This window comes from Podarcis filfolensis (assembly GCF_964270895.1).
Source record: "Podarcis filfolensis genome assembly, chromosome: 14".
NCBI classification, from domain to species: Eukaryota; Metazoa; Chordata; class Lepidosauria; order Squamata; family Lacertidae; genus Podarcis; species Podarcis filfolensis.
Window position 1 is genome coordinate 13,863,920 of NC_139616.1, and position 19,205 is coordinate 13,883,124.

General features: G+C 47.0%; 1 protein-coding gene across 5 annotated transcripts in view; it reads right to left on the minus strand.

The window, feature by feature from the left end:
* Positions 1–19,205, minus strand: part of SLC30A4 (solute carrier family 30 member 4) — a 32,525-nt gene that overhangs the window by 11,593 nt on the left and 1,727 nt on the right. For all 5 annotated transcript variants that reach the window (XR_014541681.1, XM_083586830.1, XM_083586833.1 and 2 more), the window contains exons 2-4: positions 18,630–19,175; positions 12,524–12,670; positions 492–645 (exon numbers count right to left, since the gene is read on the minus strand). Coding sequence is in view for 4 of the 5 variants with exons in the window: in XM_083586830.1 (XP_083442956.1) it covers positions 492–645; positions 12,524–12,670; positions 18,630–19,011 (683 nt within the window). In the remaining variant the exon portion in view is untranslated. The remainder of the gene's footprint in view (positions 1–491; positions 646–12,523; positions 12,671–18,629; positions 19,176–19,205) is intronic.

Below are 19,205 nucleotides of genomic sequence, written 5' to 3' on the forward strand. Positions count from 1 at the left end.
TGAAAGGAGTGACTTCTGGCTAAGGTTACCAGACGTCCCCGGATTTACAAATCAGTCCCCATACAAAATCCTATCATTCCTACTGAAGTTGGATTCACTGAAAAAAATCTGGTAACCTTACTTCTGGCTCTTTCTGACAAATGAGATCCAGTTGGTACCCTTTTTGGCAACTGAAGAGGATTGACAGGAGATACGTGACAGACTGGCATAAAGAAACAGTGGGCAAAGGAGCAAATTAAATGAATTTGGATATGCAGAAGATATTTTAAAAAGCAAAAAAATTAAGGAGCCGCAGAAAGAGGGGGAAGGAAGTCAAATTTTGAAATGATAAAGTGATTGTAAAACTAATGAAATGTTTAAACTTGAAAAGTATAAATAAAAACTTAAATAATAAAAAAAGAGAAACGGTGGGGCGGTTCTGGGACTTTCTTCACAGGAGTCCCTTGCTATGAAGGCGGCGAACTTTCAACAGTAGGAAAAGGAACACTTACATAAGGTTGACTGCTACTCCAATGGCTGCTGTAATCAACATAATATCCCCATTGATTTCGTAGTCCATGTGGATGGTCCTTTGAACAGCTTCGTACAAGAGGAAAACCATGAGGATATAAATCAGCAAGACGCTGAACATGGCAGACAACACTTCTGGGAAAGAGAAAGAAAAACAGCAGCACTGTTACAAGAGCATCTGCACACAAACATCATGCAACGTTTAGCATTTCTACAGTACTTTTAATTACACTGAATCCAGGCTGGGTTAAGTAAATGTTAATAATGTAAGTTTAAACATTTCCAATGTTTTTTTAACAAAGGCTTTTCTATTAGGAATTTTAGGAGCTGATATTCCAAAGGACTCCTGCCAACCTAGCAGATCAAAAGCACGCAGTACAAGTAGATAAAAAAGTACCGCTCCAGCGGGAAGGTAAACGGCGTTTCCGTGCGCTGCTCTGGTTCGCCAGAAGCGGCTTAGTCATGCTGGCCCCATGACCTGGAAGCTGTACGCCGGCTCTCTCGGCCGATAAAGCGAGATGAGCGCCGCAACCCCAGAGTCGTCTGCGACTGGACCTAATGGTCAGGGGTCCCTTTACCTTTTATTCCAAAGGAACAGAAAAGACTTTTTATGTACGTGATGACAGCCGCACGGATATTACTAGCCCAGAGATGGAAAGAAGACAAAGTCCCTACCAGAGAAGAATGGCAAATTAATCTGTTGGCAAAATTGACTGGAAAGCTCAGGGACCAAGAAGACCAAAACTTTCACAAAGAGTGGGGAAAAATAATAATTTATCTTGGAGACCACTGTAAGCAGATGAAAACATTAGCAGGATTGCAAAAATACTTGTAATGCAGCAAATACAGTAGTCCCTTGGAAGTCGAATGGAATCCATTCCGGAAGTCCGTTCAACTTCCAAACCGTTCGGAAACCAAAGCACGGCTTCTGATTGGCTGCAGGAAACTCCTGCAGCCAATCGGAAGCCACGTTGGACGTTTGGCTTCTAAAAAAAGTTCGAAAACCGGAACAGTCACTTCTGGGTTTCGATCGTTCAGGAGCCAAAACGTATGAGTACCAAGGCGTTCGACAACCAAGGTACAACTGTACTATGGAGATAATGGAGAGACATAAAATATGGACTACTGAATAATATGTAGTTGAAAAGGCTGACAAGAGGATCCATTGAGGGGAAGGTGGGAAGTCCAGAGATTTGAAGGAATCTTTAAATATGGATGTGTATGGTTATATTGTCAATAAATAAGGGACGCGGGTGGCGCTGTGGGTTAAACCACAGAGCCTAGGACTTGCTGATCAGAAGGTCGGCGGTTCAAATCCCCGCGACGGGGTGAGCTCCCGTTGCTCGGTCCCTGCTCCTGCTAACCTCACAGTTCGAAAGCACATCAAAGTGCAAGTAGATAAATAGGTACCACTCCGGCAGGAAGTTAAACGGCGTTTCCGTGCGCTGCTCTGGTTTGCCAGAAGCGGCTTAGTCATGCTGACCACATGACCTGGCTCCCTCGGCCAGTAAAGCAAGATGAGTGCCGCAACCCCAGAGTCGGCCACAACTGGACCTAATGGTCAGGGGTCCCTTTACCTTTACCTATGGTTGTATTATTATAATTTTATACTTGATAAATCAGATAAAAATTATTTCAAAAGAAAATAATAATGTGAGAAGAGGCTGCTGGATCAGGCTGATACTCCAACTATTCCAGCATCTTCTCACAATGGCTGTGACCATATGCCTGGGGGAAACCAACAGATAAGCTATGGAGAAATCCCATTTAAGCTTTTGAAGAATCTAAAGATTCCCTGGAACCCTCAGTTTGGAAAGTCCATGCCGTACAACATCACAAGCTCCTTTAATTAGCAAAAACTGCACCATGGATTAGCTGGCTGCAAAGCTGTCACAGGTTCTTTAAAAAATAATAATAATAATAATAAGTGATCTTATTAGGAGAAACTGAACTCAAAATCCTTCAGCTGCTTCCCAGTTTTAAGGTAAAGGGACCCCTGATCATTAGGTCCAGTTGTGACCGACTGGGGTTGCGGTGCTCATCTCACTTTATTGGCCAAGGGAGCCGGCGTACAGCTTCCGGGTCATGTGGCCAGCATGACTAAGCCGCTTCTGGCGAACCAGAGCAGCGCACGGAAACACTGTTTACCTTCCCGCCGGAGCGGTACCTATTTATCTACTTGCACTTTGACGTGCTTTCGAACTGCTAGGTTGGCAGGAGCAGGGACCAAGCAATGGGAGCTCACCCCGTCGCGGGGATTCGAACCGCTGACCTTCTTATCGGCAAGTCCTAGGCTCTGTGGTTTAACCCACAGCGCCACCCGCGTCCCCTTCCCAGTCTTATGAGCCCAACATAAGCTATTTTTCCTACTATCTTAAAAAAAACCAACCAGGGTGACTTAGAGGACATGCATACATCAAAAATACAACAATACTGTATTTTATTGATTTCTGATTTCGTTATAGTGTTTTGCTGTTTGCATTTCTGTACACCACTTAAATACATTTTCAATACTTAGAGGTTTAGAAATTCTTTTAAATAAATAAAAATGAACAAATATTAAGGCAGTACGTAATCAAAGTAGCTTTTCTAGGAAAAAGCCCTATTGAATACCTGGGAGTTACTTCCGAGTAATCATACATAGGACAGTGTGGTAAAACCATGTAATACAAAAGAAAAGAAACATTTATTAGGATAAAAGTAACTGATGCTGTCATATAATAATGCCTGAGTGTTCTCAAAGCAATTTGTCTTCAGTTTGGTTATAATTATTTTTCTAAAGTTGTTGTAATGCCTAAACAACAAAAACAAAAAATGGAAAAAAGAAAGAAAGAAAACCATGTAATACATGCAAACAGAACATAAAAGCAGCATAAAAATTGAAGAGTGAAACTATTAACGGGCCCTGTGAGGGGAAAAATATTTCCAAAGTCTCCTTTTACTCCATCTAGGAGGGGGGTTAAATTTCATAACTGGGCCTGCCAAGCTTTTATTCCTAGATAGAGACATTTCCCTGCACACTGGGCTTACAGTATCAGCCCATCAATTCATTATAAAGCCATACTGTACTATACTGTACGGTAGCAAGTCTTCCTCCGTCTCAAGCGATAAGGAGTTTGGCAGCAACGAACCTTTTCTTTCAAGAGTTTTTAATTTTGTGGCATGAGTATCCTTATGACTGAAATATAACCCACCGGGGCCAGGAGTCGTTTTCAAAGGCAGTTAAATACACCCCAGTGCATAGGGTTATTATGTGCATTCTCCCATGGGGCCCCCATTACAATTTGGAACTAAAAACAAAAAGCACAACTGGGGGGGAAAATCTAATTATAGCTTTAAAGAAGAAGAAGAAGAAGTCACATGAACAGTGAATTAAATAATCTGATCAGAGGCTAACCTAACACTGGCTTTAAGCAGAGATGAGTCAGTGCATTTTTTAATTGCAACACACTTTTTTGTTTCGCAACTTTGCTTTCTAAGAGTTGATAAATGTTCTTGGAAACTTTTGGTGGTTGCTGCCCTGGCTTTAGGAGATAAACTGTAATAGTTTCTAAAGACACTGAGGTCCAGCGCCGAGGGCCTTCTGGCAGTTCCCTCACTGAGAGAAGCCAAGTTACAGGGAACCAGGCAGAGGGCCTTCTCGGTAGTGGCACCCGCCCTGTGGAACGCCCTCCCACCAGATGTCAAAGAGAAAAATAACTACCAAACTTTTAGAAGACATCTAAAGGCAGCCCTGTTTAGGGAAGCTTTTAATGCTTAATAGGTTATTGTATTTTAGTGTTTTGTTGGAAGCTGCCCAGAGTGGCTGGGGAAACCCAGCCAGATAGTAGGCGGGGTATAAATATATCATCATCATCATCATCATCAACATCATCAACATCAACATCACCACAATCCAATGCGCAGCTCCTCTGAAATCAATGGGCCTAATTCATTTGTTACATTTATATCCAACTTTTTTTCTTCCAAGCGGTGGCAGACACGATTCTCCCCCTCCTCATCTAATTTCAACAACAACCCTGTGAAGTAGGCTAGTGTCAGGGAACTGTCATCTGAGACGAAGGAGGTGAAAGGGCTCATGGAGGGTGAGAGAGACCACTCAGCGGAGGAGGGGACCAGCAGGGGGAGAAGTGGAGTTACAAGGGAAAGTGAGTCGGAGGGAGAGCTCAGAGATACTTCAAGCGGGAACAGTGGAGAGGTTTCAGGACCTCCCGTAGGCACACCCACTCCTCGGCGGAAACTGTCACGCCGAGAGTCCAGAAGACGCGTTTCCGTCAAGGAGCTTTTATGCTGGAAGAAGTTCCGTAAACGCCCACTGTCCGATTCAACGAGCGATTGATGGAGCCATGCTTAAGGAGCTCCATCACAGACAGAGGTTTGGGAACTTAGCCAAACTCTGAGGGATCAGGATTTTACGCACAAGCAGCTCACCATCCCATCACAGCAATCGGACAGTCCCTGAAAGCAGCTTGTGCAGAGAGGCATCATGAGCAACCCAGCTGGAGCCGGAGGAGCAGCAGGAGCTGGAGAAGGTCCAACTCTGGAAGAAAGGTACAGAGTTTTGGAACTCCAGCTAGCAATGCAAACGGCGAGGCTAGAAGAAAGGAGGGCTCAGGATGCAGAAAAGGCAAAAGGCGCTACACTAGCAAGAAAGATGCCAGGAATGGTGCAGAAGTTTGGGGGGGACCCCAGGAACTACCAAGCCTTTAGGACAGAGATGCAGTATGCTCTTGAACTGCAGTTTAACGACTTTCCCGATGAGGCATCGCGAGTGGCGTTTGTGATTGGCCATCTCGAAGGGGGGGCTAGAGACTGGGTCCGGCCCCTGATGGCAGGGAATAGTGACATGCTGAAGGACGCGAGGAAGTTTTTTCGCGCCATGGATTTGATGTTTTCCAGCGAGATTGAACAGGGACTGGTGCGCAGACAATTGATGGCTTGCAAACAGGGGAGCCGATCGGTTCGTGAGTACTGGACTGAGTTTACAATGTTGATACATAAATTGGGGTGGGACCTATCGGCGGAACCCATTCAAATGCTCTTTGAAGAGGGGCTTTCTTCGGCGGTGAAAGACGAACTTTCCCGGGCGCCCAGGGCGGAGTCTATGGACCAGCTGACCAAATCAGCGCTGACCATTGGAGCGCGCCAGGAGGCAAGAGCCTTGGAGAAGCGGGAGGGGAAAGGAGAGCGTTGGAGGGATTTCCGCATTCCAGAGATTCCAGAACCCAGTTTCCCGCCTGGAGAGCCGATGGAAGTTGGAACAGCGCGCGCGCGCGCAGTTTCAAATCCCAGTGAAGGGAGGAAGAAGGAGGGAAAGAGCGCCAAGAAATGTTACCTCTGCCAGCAGCCAGGTCACTTTGCCAGAGTCTGCCCACAAAGAAAGGAATGGCAAGGGATGGCGGGAGCTGTTGGGGGGAAGGAGGAGGAAGTCCAGGAGCCAGTAAAAGCCAACGCCTGTCTGCCGCTGTCAGGGCACTGCAGACAGGCCAAGGAGCAGTAAAAGTGCCCACTCCGGAACCTCCAAGACCAGCTCTAGTAATAGAGGTGCTGCTAGAGCTGGCAAACGGATACCCACTAAAGACCAAGGCGCTGTTGGACTCAGGCAGCTCCTGTAATTTTATGAGCAAGGAGTTTGCAGCTGAACACCAGATACAGACACTCCCTTTAAGCAACCCCCTGCAGGTCACCACGATCGATGGGAGGGAGCTGTTGGGGGGAGAAGTTAGCCTACAGACCGTCCCAATGGTTATGAGGGTGGCAAGGCACACTGAAAGGATAGCGTTCAATGTAGCCACCCTGGGAGGGGCGCCAGTCATTTTGGGAATGAGCTGGCTAGCGTTGCATGACCCGCTAGTGGGCTGGCATCAGAGAGTGGTCTCCTTTGGGTCAGCACATTGCCTGGAGCACTGCAAAGAGGGAAAGGTGCCAGAAGGGGCAAAAGCCTCCCTAGCAGGGATGGAAGTGGCGGACAAAGGGAAGGTGCCCAAACAATACGCTGACCTGAGCAAGGTCTTCAGCGAAAGGGAAGCAGATAAACTACCACCGCATAGAGACTTTGACTGCCAAATTAACCTGGTCCCTGGGGCCCAGCTCCCCGTGGGCAAGCTGTACGCCATGTCAGACAGGGAAATGCAGGAGTTGAGGGAGTTTATTGACAAAAACCTGAAGAGAGGTTTCATCAGAGAGTCCAGAGCGGTGGGGGGCAGCCCAGTGTTTTTTGTGGACAAAAAAAACACGGATAAACCGAGATTGATCGTGGACTACCGGCGGCTGAATGCCGTGTCAGAACCAGTGACTTTCCCCCATGCCCAGGATTGATGACATTTTGACCAGGGTGAGGAAGGGAAAGATATTCACGAAACTGGACCTGAGAGGAGCGTACAACCTGATACGAATAAAGAAGGGGGATGAATGGAAGACAACGATGTTCACCCCCCTAGGGGCTTTCGAATATCTCGTTATGCCCTTTGGATTACAAGCAGGCTCCGCCTGTTTTCAATCGCTCATGAACCATGTACTGGGACCTTTGCTCTACAAGAATTGCGTGGCGTTTCTCGATGACGTGCTGATATATTCAGAGAATGAGAAGCAGCATGTAAAGGATGTCAGGGAAGTGCTGAGCCAGCTGCAAGCAAACCAGTTGTGGGTGAAATTGGAGAAGTGTCAGTTCCACGCCAAGGAGGTGGAATTCCTGGGGTACCGCCTATCAGACAAGGGATTAGCCATGGATCCAGGCAAGGTACAGGCGGTGCTGGAATGGAAGACACCGAAAACGAAAAAAGATGTGCAAAGGTTCTTAGGGTTTGGGAACTTTTACCGTAAATTCATCAAGAACTTTGCCCACTTAACGGCTCCCATCACGGACTGTCTGAGCAGCAAGAAGAAATTTGTTTGGACGGCGGAGGCGGAGCACGCTTTTGAGGAATTGAAAAAGGCATTCGCTTCGGAAGAACAGCTCCTGCATGTGGATTTACAAAAACCCATGAGAGTGGAAACTGATGCCTCAGACCGCGCGGTGGGGGCGGTGCTGCTTCAGCCAGGGAGCAATAAGTCGGAATGGAGACCGTGTGCCTTCTTTTCGCGTAAGCTGAACAAATCCGAGAGGAACTACACGGTATATGACCGAGAACTACTCGCCATTCACGAAGCGTTCCGGAGATGGAGACACTTACTAATTGGTGCACAGCATAAGGTACAAGTATGTACGGACCACAAGAATTTGGAGTATTGGAGAACGGCACGAGTGCTCAACCAACGACAAGTGAGATGGGCCCAGGAGTTCTCCAAATTCCATTTTGAAATCTGCTATGTGCCAGGTCCAGAAAACATCAGAGCGGACGCTCTCTCTCGCAAACCTGAATATTTGGAGGGGGAGGGAGCGCCAGAAGAGAGACATATTATCCCAGAGGACCACTGGGTGTGTGGTGCGGCCTGGGTGGGGCAAAGAGAACTGGTAGAGGGAACGGTAAATGATGAGTACGCCCAGGATAAGCTCAGAGGTTTAAGGGGAGAGGGAGAAGACCCCGGAGGTTTTGAAGAAAGAAACGGGGCATTGTATTACAAAGGGGCGCTATATATACCCGAAGGGGAATTGAGGGGGAGAGTACTCAAACAGCTGCATGACAATCCCACAGCGGGGCATTTTGGGCAACACAAGACCATGTGGTTAGTGACCAGGGAATTTTGGTGGCCCAAGGTGAGGGAGGATGTACGGGAGTATGTGAGAAGGTGTGACCAATGCCAGAGAGCCAAAGGAGAAAGGCGGGCACCAGCGGGATATTTAGAACCGTTACCCACACCAGAACGACCGTGGGAGGCGGTGTCGATAGATTTTATGACTGATCTGCCCAAATCCCAGGGGAAAACCGCCATACTAGTCGTAGTAGACCAGTTAACTAAGATGGGTCACTTTGTAGCTTGCTCACATGCAGTCACGGCGGAAGAGACAGCAAAATTGTTTGTAGAACATATTTTTAGGCTGCATGGCGCCCCCTTGAGGCTGGTTTCCGACAGAGGGAAACAGTTCACGTCCAGGTTCTGGAGGAAGCTTATGAGCTTGTTGCACGTAGAGGTCAACTTTTCGACTGCCAGGCACCCTGAGACCAATGGGCAGGCGGAGAGGGCAAACGGTATCCTTCAACAATACCTGAGGTGTTATGTCAATGACAGAGAAAACGATTGGGTCGAAAAGTTGGCACTAGCGGAATTTGCTTACAATAATGCAGAGAATGTGTCCACCGGGATGAGCCCCTTTTTGGCTAATTATGGGTGCCACCCCAGGGCGTTTCCAGGGGAAGGAGGAGAGAGATGGAGTGTTCCGGCCGCTGAACTTTTTGTAGAAGAAATGGAAGCGATCCATCGTCAACTCCAACACAACTTAGAAAGGGCCAAAGAAGAATATAAGAGGCAGGCAGACAAGAGCAGAAGGGAAGGTGAAACAATTAGGGTGGGGAGTCGGGTCTGGCTATCAACCCAAGGGTTGCCGTTCAAGGGTAGTTGCAAGAAATTGAGACCCAAAAGATTGGGACCATTTGAGGTCATCCAACAGGTCAACCCAGTGGCTTTCAGACTCCGGTTACCGAACCACATGAAACTGCACCCAGTATTCCACAGGTCATTACTGTCACCATACAGGGGGGAAGGTGAAGGGGTATCCACACGGGGGCCAGCCATAGAAGAAAGGGAAAGCCGCAACTATGTGGCGGAAATCATCGACTCCAGGTGGAAGGGTAATCAGGTGGAGTATTTGGTCGCGTGGGAAGGGGAACCGGAGTCGGAAAACACCTGGGTGAAGGCAGAGGAGGTCCATGACGAGGTCTTGATCGAAACGTTCCACCAAAGGTTCCCCAGGAAACCTCAACCAGTAGCGAGGTTCCGGAGGGAGTACTTTGGCACCACCGACGATGAGGAGGAACTGGAGGGATTCAGGGAATCGGAGTTGGAAGAGGGTACAGACTCCGAGGAGGAGGAGTACTTGGAAACTGGGAACAGCAAAAGGTGGAGGGAAGTGTTCGAAACTTCGGAAGATGAGGGAGGTTCCTTCAGGGGTTTTGCTCCCTCGCCTCCCGCAGAGGAGGGGAGGGAAGGGGGTGAAGGGGGCCCTAGAGGGGAGGTGGATGTCAGGGAACTGTCATCTGAGACGAAGGAGGTGAAAGGGCTCATGGAGGGTGAGAGAGACCACTCAGCGGAGGAGGGGACCAGCAGGGGGAGAAGTGGAGTTACAAGGGAAAGTGAGTCGGAGGGAGAGCTCAGAGATACTTCAAGCGGGAACAGTGGAGAGGTTTCAGGACCTCCCGTAGGCACACCCACTCCTCGGCGGAAACTGTCACGCCGAGAGTCCAGAAGACGCGTTTCCGTCAAGGAGCTTTTATGCTGGAAGAAGTTCCGTAAACGCCCACTGTCCGATTCAACGAGCGATTGATGGAGCCATGCTTAAGGAGCTCCATCACAGACAGAGGTTTGGGAACTTAGCCAAACTCTGAGGGATCAGGATTTTACGCACAAGCAGCTCACCATCCCATCACAGCTAGGCTAAGAGGCAGTGACTGGCCCAAGGTGAGCTACATGGCCAAGCGGGGATTTGAATCCTGGTCTCTCAAGTCCTAATCTGACATTCTAACCAAGAAGCACAAAGCTACACATGCTTATGGGCTTCCCACAGGTATCTGATTGGTCGCTGGGTGAACAGAAGAGTGTTGTAGCATGAGGAGGCCCCATGCGCAGATTTGTTAGCAGGTGGAAATCTGAAAATGGCTTCTCCATGCAAACCAGGAAGTGACCTCTCCATGCAACGGAACAGCTCTACTTTTATGTTTGTGGCTGTGATCTGCTGGGTGACGCAGACGCCATTAGGCAATTGAACACACATGCATACTCTGTTCATGTCCCTCCCACCACCCTCCATACGGCCCCAGGTTCTGGCAACCCATGCTACACCACTGAAACAGAATGCTAAACTGGGCAGACCTTTGGTCTCTGACGGCGGAGCTGTTATGTTCTTAGGTTGCAAGTCAGAAGGAGGAGCTGTGCGCGGCAATAATATTGTTAGCCCAGAAATGGAAACAAGAAGAAATTCTGACGAAAGAAGAATGGCAGACGAAATTAATGGACTATGCAGAATTGGACAAAATGACAGGAAGGATTCGAAACCTGCGGGACCAGAGATTTACAGAAGATTGGAAGAAGTATATGAATTATTCGAAGAGCAACTGTAATCGACAAATTACGCAAGAAGTTTTGTAAGGAGAAATATACGAAGTGTTACAAAGTAGAAAAAGATAGAGATATTGGTTATGAATTTGAAATGTAATAGGGAAGATAAGAAATGCATACTGAGAGATTAGATTGGAAAATTTACAGACAGGATTGATGGAAATCAAAAATTTGCATAAGATGTAAAAGTATGTTTAATTACTGTTGAAAATGATATGTTAAAAAAAACTAATAAAAATTATATATATGGGGGGGAGGGGAGAAGGAGGAGCTGTGTGAGACTGGCCCAAGATCCCCCAGTGGGCTTGATGGCTGGGTGGGGATGCGATCCAGTTCTAAGACTGACACTCTGACCTGGCAATGGGGAAAACCTGTGGCCCTCTAGATGATGTGGGAGTCAGCATGGCCAAAGGTCAAGGAAGATGAGACTTGTAGTCTAGTAACAGCTGATGGACCACAGGTTCCCCAGCCCTGCTCTAACCACTGCAGCACAGCAGCTGTCTTAGAAGGTATGCATTAGACCTGTGCTTACTCACAGGGAATCGAGTATGGGATTGCTGCCTTATATCTTCAGAACATGGGAAGCTGCCCTAAACCACATCAGTCAGACCCTTCATCGACTGAGCGCAGAATTTTCAACACTGACTGGCAACAGCTTTCCGGGATATCAGACAGGGTTCTCTCCCAGCCCTACCTAGTTAAAAAAGTAAAAAGTAAAGGACCCCTAGACGGCTGAGTCCAGTCAAAGGAGACTATGAGGTTGTGGCGCTCATCTCGCTTTCAGGCCGAGGGATTCGGCGTTTGTCCACAGACAGCTTTCCGGGTCTTGTGGCCAGCAGGACTAAACCGATTCTGGCGCAACGGGACACCGTGATGGAAACCAGAGCGCATGGAAGTGCCATTTACCTTCCTACCGCAGTGGTACCTATTTATCTACTTGCACTGGCGTGCTTTCGAACTGCTAGGTTGGCAGGAGCTGGGCCAGAGCAACGGGCGCTCACTCCGTTGCGGGGATTCGAACCGCCGAGTTTCTGATCGGCAAGCCCAAAGAGGCTCAGTTGTTTAAACTATAGCGCTACCTGCGTCCCCTACCTCGAGATGCTGAGGACTGAACCTGGGACCTTCTGCATGCAAAGCAAATTCTCTAACCACTGAGCTACAGGCCTTGACCTTGCCCTCTTTTTCACACACATGATGAAGGAGTTTCTGCCTATGGAACCTCACACTACAATAAGCCTGTCAGGGTCCTGATGCAAACAACGTTTCTAGATGAACACCCAATATGTTTAGAACATATACAGGAAAGCAAAAAGAAGAAGAGCGGAATGCATGAACACCCAAAAGTGTCTCCTGCATAAAGGAACAGGTAAAAGTGGGCTTTACTATTCCTCCTCCCCACCAATACCGCCTACTTTAAGTTCATAAATCAACTTTTAAAAATACAGTGGTACCTTGGTTCTCAAACTTAATCTGTTCCAGGAGTCCATTTGACTCCCAAAACCGTTCCAAAACAAAGGTGCGGCTTCCGATTGGCTACAGGAGCTTCCTCCACTCATATGGAAGCTGCGTTGGACATTCGGCTTCCAAAAAAATGTTCGCAAACGGGAACACTTTTGCGGCATTCGGGAGCCGATTTGTTCAGCAACTAAGCCATTAGGAACCAAGTTTGAACTGTAGCTCTCAAAGGCTATTAGCCCCTGATGAGCTCGCACAGTTTAGGGATACAGCTCTTAGATATATTAGTACATACAGTTCTATTAGAATGACTACAATAAATTTTTTTTAAAAAAAAATTACGTACCTAAGCGGTGAAATCCGAAGGTGAATTTTTTGGTCGGTGATTTTGCAGATAGCCACAAAGCAAGCAAGGTCAAAATAATGCCACTGAGGTCAGTTAACATATGAAGTGCATCCGTCATGATCGCTAGACTGTTGGCAACGTATCCACCTTGACATGCAAATTTAAAAGGGAAATCTGTGTTAGGTCTATAATACTGAGGGGTCTGTGCTAGAAAGAAGTAAAACCAAGTGTACCCTCAAAAGGGAGCAGCCGCCAATCACACGCAAGCACATCAATTGCCATATCCACACATTACAATTTAAAATGTATATCAACAAATGAATAAATGCAGCTGCACCGGGGTCATAATAATTCTAGGCCATTACAGCATATGAAGCCCTTAGCAGAAAAAAAATCTCATACAATGCACATACAGTGGTACCTCGGGTTACATACGCTTCAGGTTACATACGCTTCAGGTTACAGACTCCGCTATCCCAGAAATAGTACCTCGGGTTAAGAACCTTGCTTCAGGATGAGAACAGAAATCGTGCTCCGGCGGCGCGGCAGCAGCGGGAGGCCCCATTAGCTAAAGTGGTGCTTCAGGTTAAGAACAGTTTCAGGTTAAGTACAGACCTCCGGAACGAATTAAGTACTTAACCTGATGTACCACTGTATATGAAACATGGTTTATAGCGCTGGTGTAAATATGTTAGGGTGTGCTTTAAAGGACCTGTAGCAACAAGCACATACAAGTTAATGGAGTGGAACCTCGGTTTTCAAGCATCTCGGAAGCCGAACAATTCGGAACCCGAACACTGAAAACCCGGAAGTAATTGCTTCCATTTTCGGACGCGTTTTCGGAAATCGAACGGCTTCCACTGCATGCTTTTCCATTTTTCAATGGATTTTGCCAACCGCCCATTGATCCTTGGTTTTCAGAAGTCGAACGGTCTTCTGGAATGGATTACATTCGAAAACCGAGATTCCACTCTATTAGGCAGCGAAACTACCTCACTTCCCCCCACAGCTCAGGGTAGGCAGGAGTCACGGGCGGGCAGCGTGCCAAATATCACCCCCTTGGTGATGACCCCTTGCTCCGCCCCGATTGGAATATGCCAAAATGGCAAAGTTGACCGGAAAGCTCAGGAACCAAGAAGACCAAAACTTTAACTAAGAATGGGAAAAATTCATAACTTATCTTGGAGACCACTGTAAGCAGGTGAAAACATTAGCAGGATTGCAGCAACATTTGTAATGTAGCAAGTACTATAGAGACAGTGGAGTTATATAAAACTCAGATTACTGGAAAAGATGCAGCAGAAAAGGTATAATAATAAGGACCCATGAAAGGGAGGTGGGAAGTCCAGAAATTCGGAGGAATATGTAAATGTGGATGTGTGTGGATGTATTGTTATGATGTTATACTTCTAAAAACAAATAAAAACTATTTCAAAAAAAGAAGCACTACTTGCAGTGGTGGGACGCAAACATAGTAGCCTTGGAACTACACTGAAAAACAGACAAACCTTTTCCATGGCTTTTTTCCAGGATCAACAATAATCACATGTACCGATCTATTGTGTGGGATTAATGTGCCTCTCCTGCCCCTGTGATTAGATGGCGGAACCTGGGCGTGGAGGAAGAGCGTGGGCATATGCATAGTACCATGAAAATGAGGTACAGATCCTAAAATAAAGTTCCTCCTCCACCTCTAGGTCTTTAGCCCTACTCTAAATAAGTGCTTGGGAGGCGGGTGGCGCTGTGGTTTAAACCACAGAGCCTAGGACTTGCCGATCAGAAGGTTGGCGGTTCGAATCCCCACGACGGGGTGAGCTCCCGTTGCTTGGTCCCTGCTCCTGCCAACCTAGCAGTTCGAAAGCACGTCAAAGTGCAAGTAGATAAATAGGTGGGAAGGTAAACGGTGTTTCCGTGCGCTGTTCCGGTTCGCCAGAAGCGGCTTAGTCATACTGGCCACATGACCCGGAAGCTGTACGCCGGCTCTCTCAGCCAATAAAGCAAGATGAATGCCGCAACCACAGAATCGTCCATGACTGGACCTAACAGCTAGGGGCCCCTTTACCTTTAAATAAGCGCTTGGCTCACAAACTATTCTTCCTGTCCTCCTTTCCTCCACCGGGAAGTGCCTCTCCGCCCTGCCACTGCTGCCACCACTACCTCCCTGCTCCTGCCGCTGCCCGCTTTGCCACCACTGTGCACCCTGTCACCATCGCGCCAATTTGGGGTGAGATCTTGCCCCCAATGGGCACGATGTTGCCCAAAAACAGTGCCAGCGGCAGAGGCACTTCTCTGCCGATGGAAGCAGCAGGGTGAGGTGTGTCCGCAGCAACCCAATCACCATAGGAGAGTAAGAAAAAAGAAGTCTCCTTATTGCCTCCTTTGTAGAAGAGATTTCAAAAAGGCCATGTTAAGATCCCGGTCAATAATGAGCCTGATGTCTGTCTCATTGCCGCCTTCAATGAGCCATGAAGGACAAAGGCCCATCTCATGGCTGGCTGATCACAAATCTTTGTGCAAGCAGCTTAGGGGGTTCAGAGCTGAAAACTGGTGCGGCGTGGGGGAAAATAGTAGGCCAGATGGCATTTTTTCCTGCAGAGATTGAGAAGTCAGCCACTGCACCCAGGTATCCAAAAATATTATTTATGTATGCTACTACTGCGGCCCGTGTTTTGCTAGTCCAAAAATGGAAAATGAGCGAGGTCCCAACCAAAGAAGAAAGGCAACTTAAACTGATGGAATATGCACAGCTTGCAGATTTAACATACAGAATAAGAGAAAAGAAGAATATATGCTTACTGATTATTTGGGTGAAAACTGTGTTCATTTAAAAACGCTGGTAGCATTAAGATAAATTCAGCAGTGTAAAGAAGTTAAACCACAGAGCCTCTTGGGCTTGCCGGTGGTTCGAATCCCTGCGATGGGGTGAGCTCCCGTTGCTTCGTTCCAGCTCCTGCCAACCTAGCAGTTCAAAAGCACGAAGTGCAAGTAGATAAATAGGTACCGCTCTGGCGGGAAGGTAAACAGCGTTTCTGTGCGCTGCTCTGGTTTGCCAGAAATGGGTTAGTCATGCTGGCCACGACCCGGAAGCTGTACGCCGGCTCCCTCGGCCAATAAAGCAAAATGAGTGCCGCAACCCCAGAGTCGTCCGCGACTGGACCTAACGGTCAGGGGTTCCTTTACCTTTACTAACAATGGATTACTGAATGCTTTAGTTCATGTAAAATATGCAGGGATATATTGTATGAAAAATGAACCACAGAAAGAGAAGAAGGGGAGTCATTGATTTAAGGTTGTCTAAATGAATATCTTGAAATGTAAATTAGAAAAACTTAATAAAAACTATTTTTTTAAAAACAACAACTGCATTTGCTTTGGTTAACGTGACTCTCTGAGGGTTTCCAGACTGCGGAGTATCTCTTAATTTCTGCCACAGTGCAGTTCACAAAGACTCCTGTCCCACAAACCACCTCAAGAACAAGAGCTACGTCTCAGAAAAACTGCATTTCCAGTAAGTCCAAAGAAGCTGCAAGCGTCCAGGCCCAAGAGTTTTATTAACCGTATTTGCCCACACCAAGTATATGCAAAGTTATTTATGACACTGAACATCTAAACAGGAGTCACTTCCCACGCTGAAAGCACAACACAGGCCTTTGAAACCATATTCAAAACCACATCAATGAAGTTTGGGTTGACTGGAAACGACACTCATTTGCCGTCATTGACCAAATGGCAACTTTATACGGGGAACTTTTTGCAACAAAACTTTTCACATGACTTTTAGAAACATGTGGAGAAAAGTAGAATAGATCCAGTTGCTGGACTGCAGGGCAAAGGTTTTTTTTTTTAAATCCAAACACTGCTTAAATAAGTCCTCTTGTTTTTTGGTAATTTATCTGAAAAGTTTCATTGCTTAGTTACCGATACCTAACAAGGGTGCTGCTAGCTGCGAGAACTCAGAATATCAGAATAATTAACCGAAGAGATATTAATCTAAACAGAAAGTCCAGGAATACAAATTATAGCAGGAAGAATACGTCCAAGTAATCACACCGATTGAAGGGATTGCTCAGTTGGTACAGCATGTGACTCTTAATCTCACGGGTCATGGGTTCGAATCCCACGTTGGGCAAAAAGATTCCTGCACTGCAAGGGGTTGGACTAGATGACTCTTGCGGTCCCTTCCAACACTACAATTCTACGAACAAATTCTATGGATTATAATTTGCAGCTACTTAAGGCTTTTGTGGGACGTGGGTGGCGCTGTGGGTTAAATCACAGAGCCTAGGACTTGCCGATCAGAAGGTCGGCGGTTCAAATCCCCACGACTGGGTGAGCTCCCATTGCTCGGTCCCTGCTCCTGCCAACCTAGCAGTTCAAAAGCACAAAGTGCAAGTAGATAAACAGGTACCACTCCGGCGGGAAGGTAAAAGGTGATTCCGTGCACTGCTCTGGTTCGCCAGAAGTGGCTTAGTCATGCTGGCCACATGACCCAGAAGCTGTACGCCGGCTCCCTTGGCCAATAAAGTGAGATGAGCGCTGCAACCCCAGAGTTGGCCACGACTGGACCTAATGGTCAGGGGTCCCTTTACCTTTAAGGCTTTTGTAATACCTGTACCTGCAAAAGTTCATGGTTGTGCATACTTTGAATGCTGTCGATATGAATGGGGTTTAAGAATGCCTATGCATGCTAGATTATGGCCGGTAATTTGATGATTTGACGAATTTGTTTTTTCAAAATGAAAAAACCTAACCATGTGATTTTATTCTGGGCTTTAAATCTTGACATGTATTTATGCAAGCATTACACAAACAAACACTTATAAGGTTCACAGTTGGCATAAATCCAACTGGGGTGGGTGGAACATTCAACATAAGAAGTAGCTAGTGGGGAAAACATTGTGGTTTTGAAACAAAAACAAAAGCACATGGTCCAGAATAACCGCACGATTTTATACAGGATGAATGTCAGAGAAAGAGCTTGAACTATGCATGTAACGAATACAATGGTCACAATCCATTATGATCATCCCAGTTAAAACAATGGAATGGGACTAAGCTGAGGCCCATTGATTTTCACGGAATTTCGCTGCAACTAACTTTTTCGGAAATGTCTCTCCATCAGAGGGACAGTTTCCGTGTAAATTCCACACAGTTCAAGAGAAAGCCTCAAGGCTGTTACTTCTGGTGGGCATGTGACATACAGCTAACAGATCACAGAATCATAGAAGTGTACAATTGGAAGGGAACACAAGAATCATCTAATCTAACCCCTGCAATGCAGGAAGCTTTCATGACCCTGGAATTCGGAGTCTCACGCACTACCGACCGAGCTACATAGTGCCCCATTATTATTGTTGTTGTTGTTTATTGAATTTATATACCGCCCTATACCCGAGGGTCTCAGGGCGGTTCACAAAATAAAATCAAGATATAAAACCACAAAATACCTAATAAAAACAGCAACCCAATTACCCCCTGCCCAAAAACACCCCACATTTTAAAAGGGAATAAGAAGAAGAAGAAGAGTTTTTAACCTCTCAAGGAGGTTAAAAAGAGAGAGTGAGTTTTATTATTATTATGACTACAGTGGTACCTTGGGTTAAGAACTTAATTCGTTCTGGAGGTCCATTGTTAACCTGAAACTGTTCTTAACCTGAGGTACCACTTTAGCTAATGGGGCTTCCCGCTGCCGCCGCCGCCGCGCGATTTCTGTTCTAATTCTGAAGCAAAGTTCTTAACCCGAGGCACTATTTCTGGGTTAGCGGAGTCTGTAACCTGAAGCATCTGTAACCCAAGGTACCACTGTACTACTAAACTTCCTTTATCCCTTTCAGAAAAGCATCACCAACAGGAAGACGAAATCTCCACTTTGCAAATGGAGACATACTGTTCAGGAGAATCGATGAACGTAACAGTAATTTGCAAAGGTGGCAATGCCCTCTTCCACCCTGTTTTCCCTGCACATTGCTTTGACTTACTCAAGATGCCCTCTGAGCTTGCCGCCTCTTTATAATGAGATATGTCCCACTGAGTAAATAATTAAAAGACTGTCCCTGAAGGCACAGCGAAGCAATTGAAAGATCTCCTGAGATCAAGGCATTCTTACCTATCAGCTCCCCTGTCATAAAGAGGAGATAGAGGACGGCCGCTAGAACCAGCCGCCTCTTCACCTTCTTCTGCTTCGAGAGTTCCCTTTGCTTGTTGCAATTGTTACAAGGTTCTGCGCCGGGTCCAGTCTGCGCATTCCGCAGGGCAATGTCTCTGTCCAGCAAGGACTCGTCGTCAGAGTGGGGGCCCAAGTGGGCCCCGTTGGCCGAAGCGTCCGCCGCATCCTCCGAAACCACCACCCGCAGCTTGTTGAACCTGGGGAAGTCCTCCTCGCCAACTTCGTCCGAGAAGTCAAAGGCACTGCAGTCGTTCAGGAACAAGGGGTCATTGTTCTTCCTCAGCACAGACTTGAGGCTGTTCCAGATGCTGGAATGAGCCATGGTAAGGGTTGCCGGCCGGCACCACAGCCAAAGGCCGGCCCAATCGGCCCTTTTCTCCTCAGGCAACTTCCCCTCGCAGGCCAGAGGACTTCATTTTGCTATTGACCCGGGTCATCTCTCACCTGGGAGGAGCCAGATGCGCTGAGTTCACCAAGAGATCAAAACTGCAAGACGGAACAAAAAAAGAGGGCGGG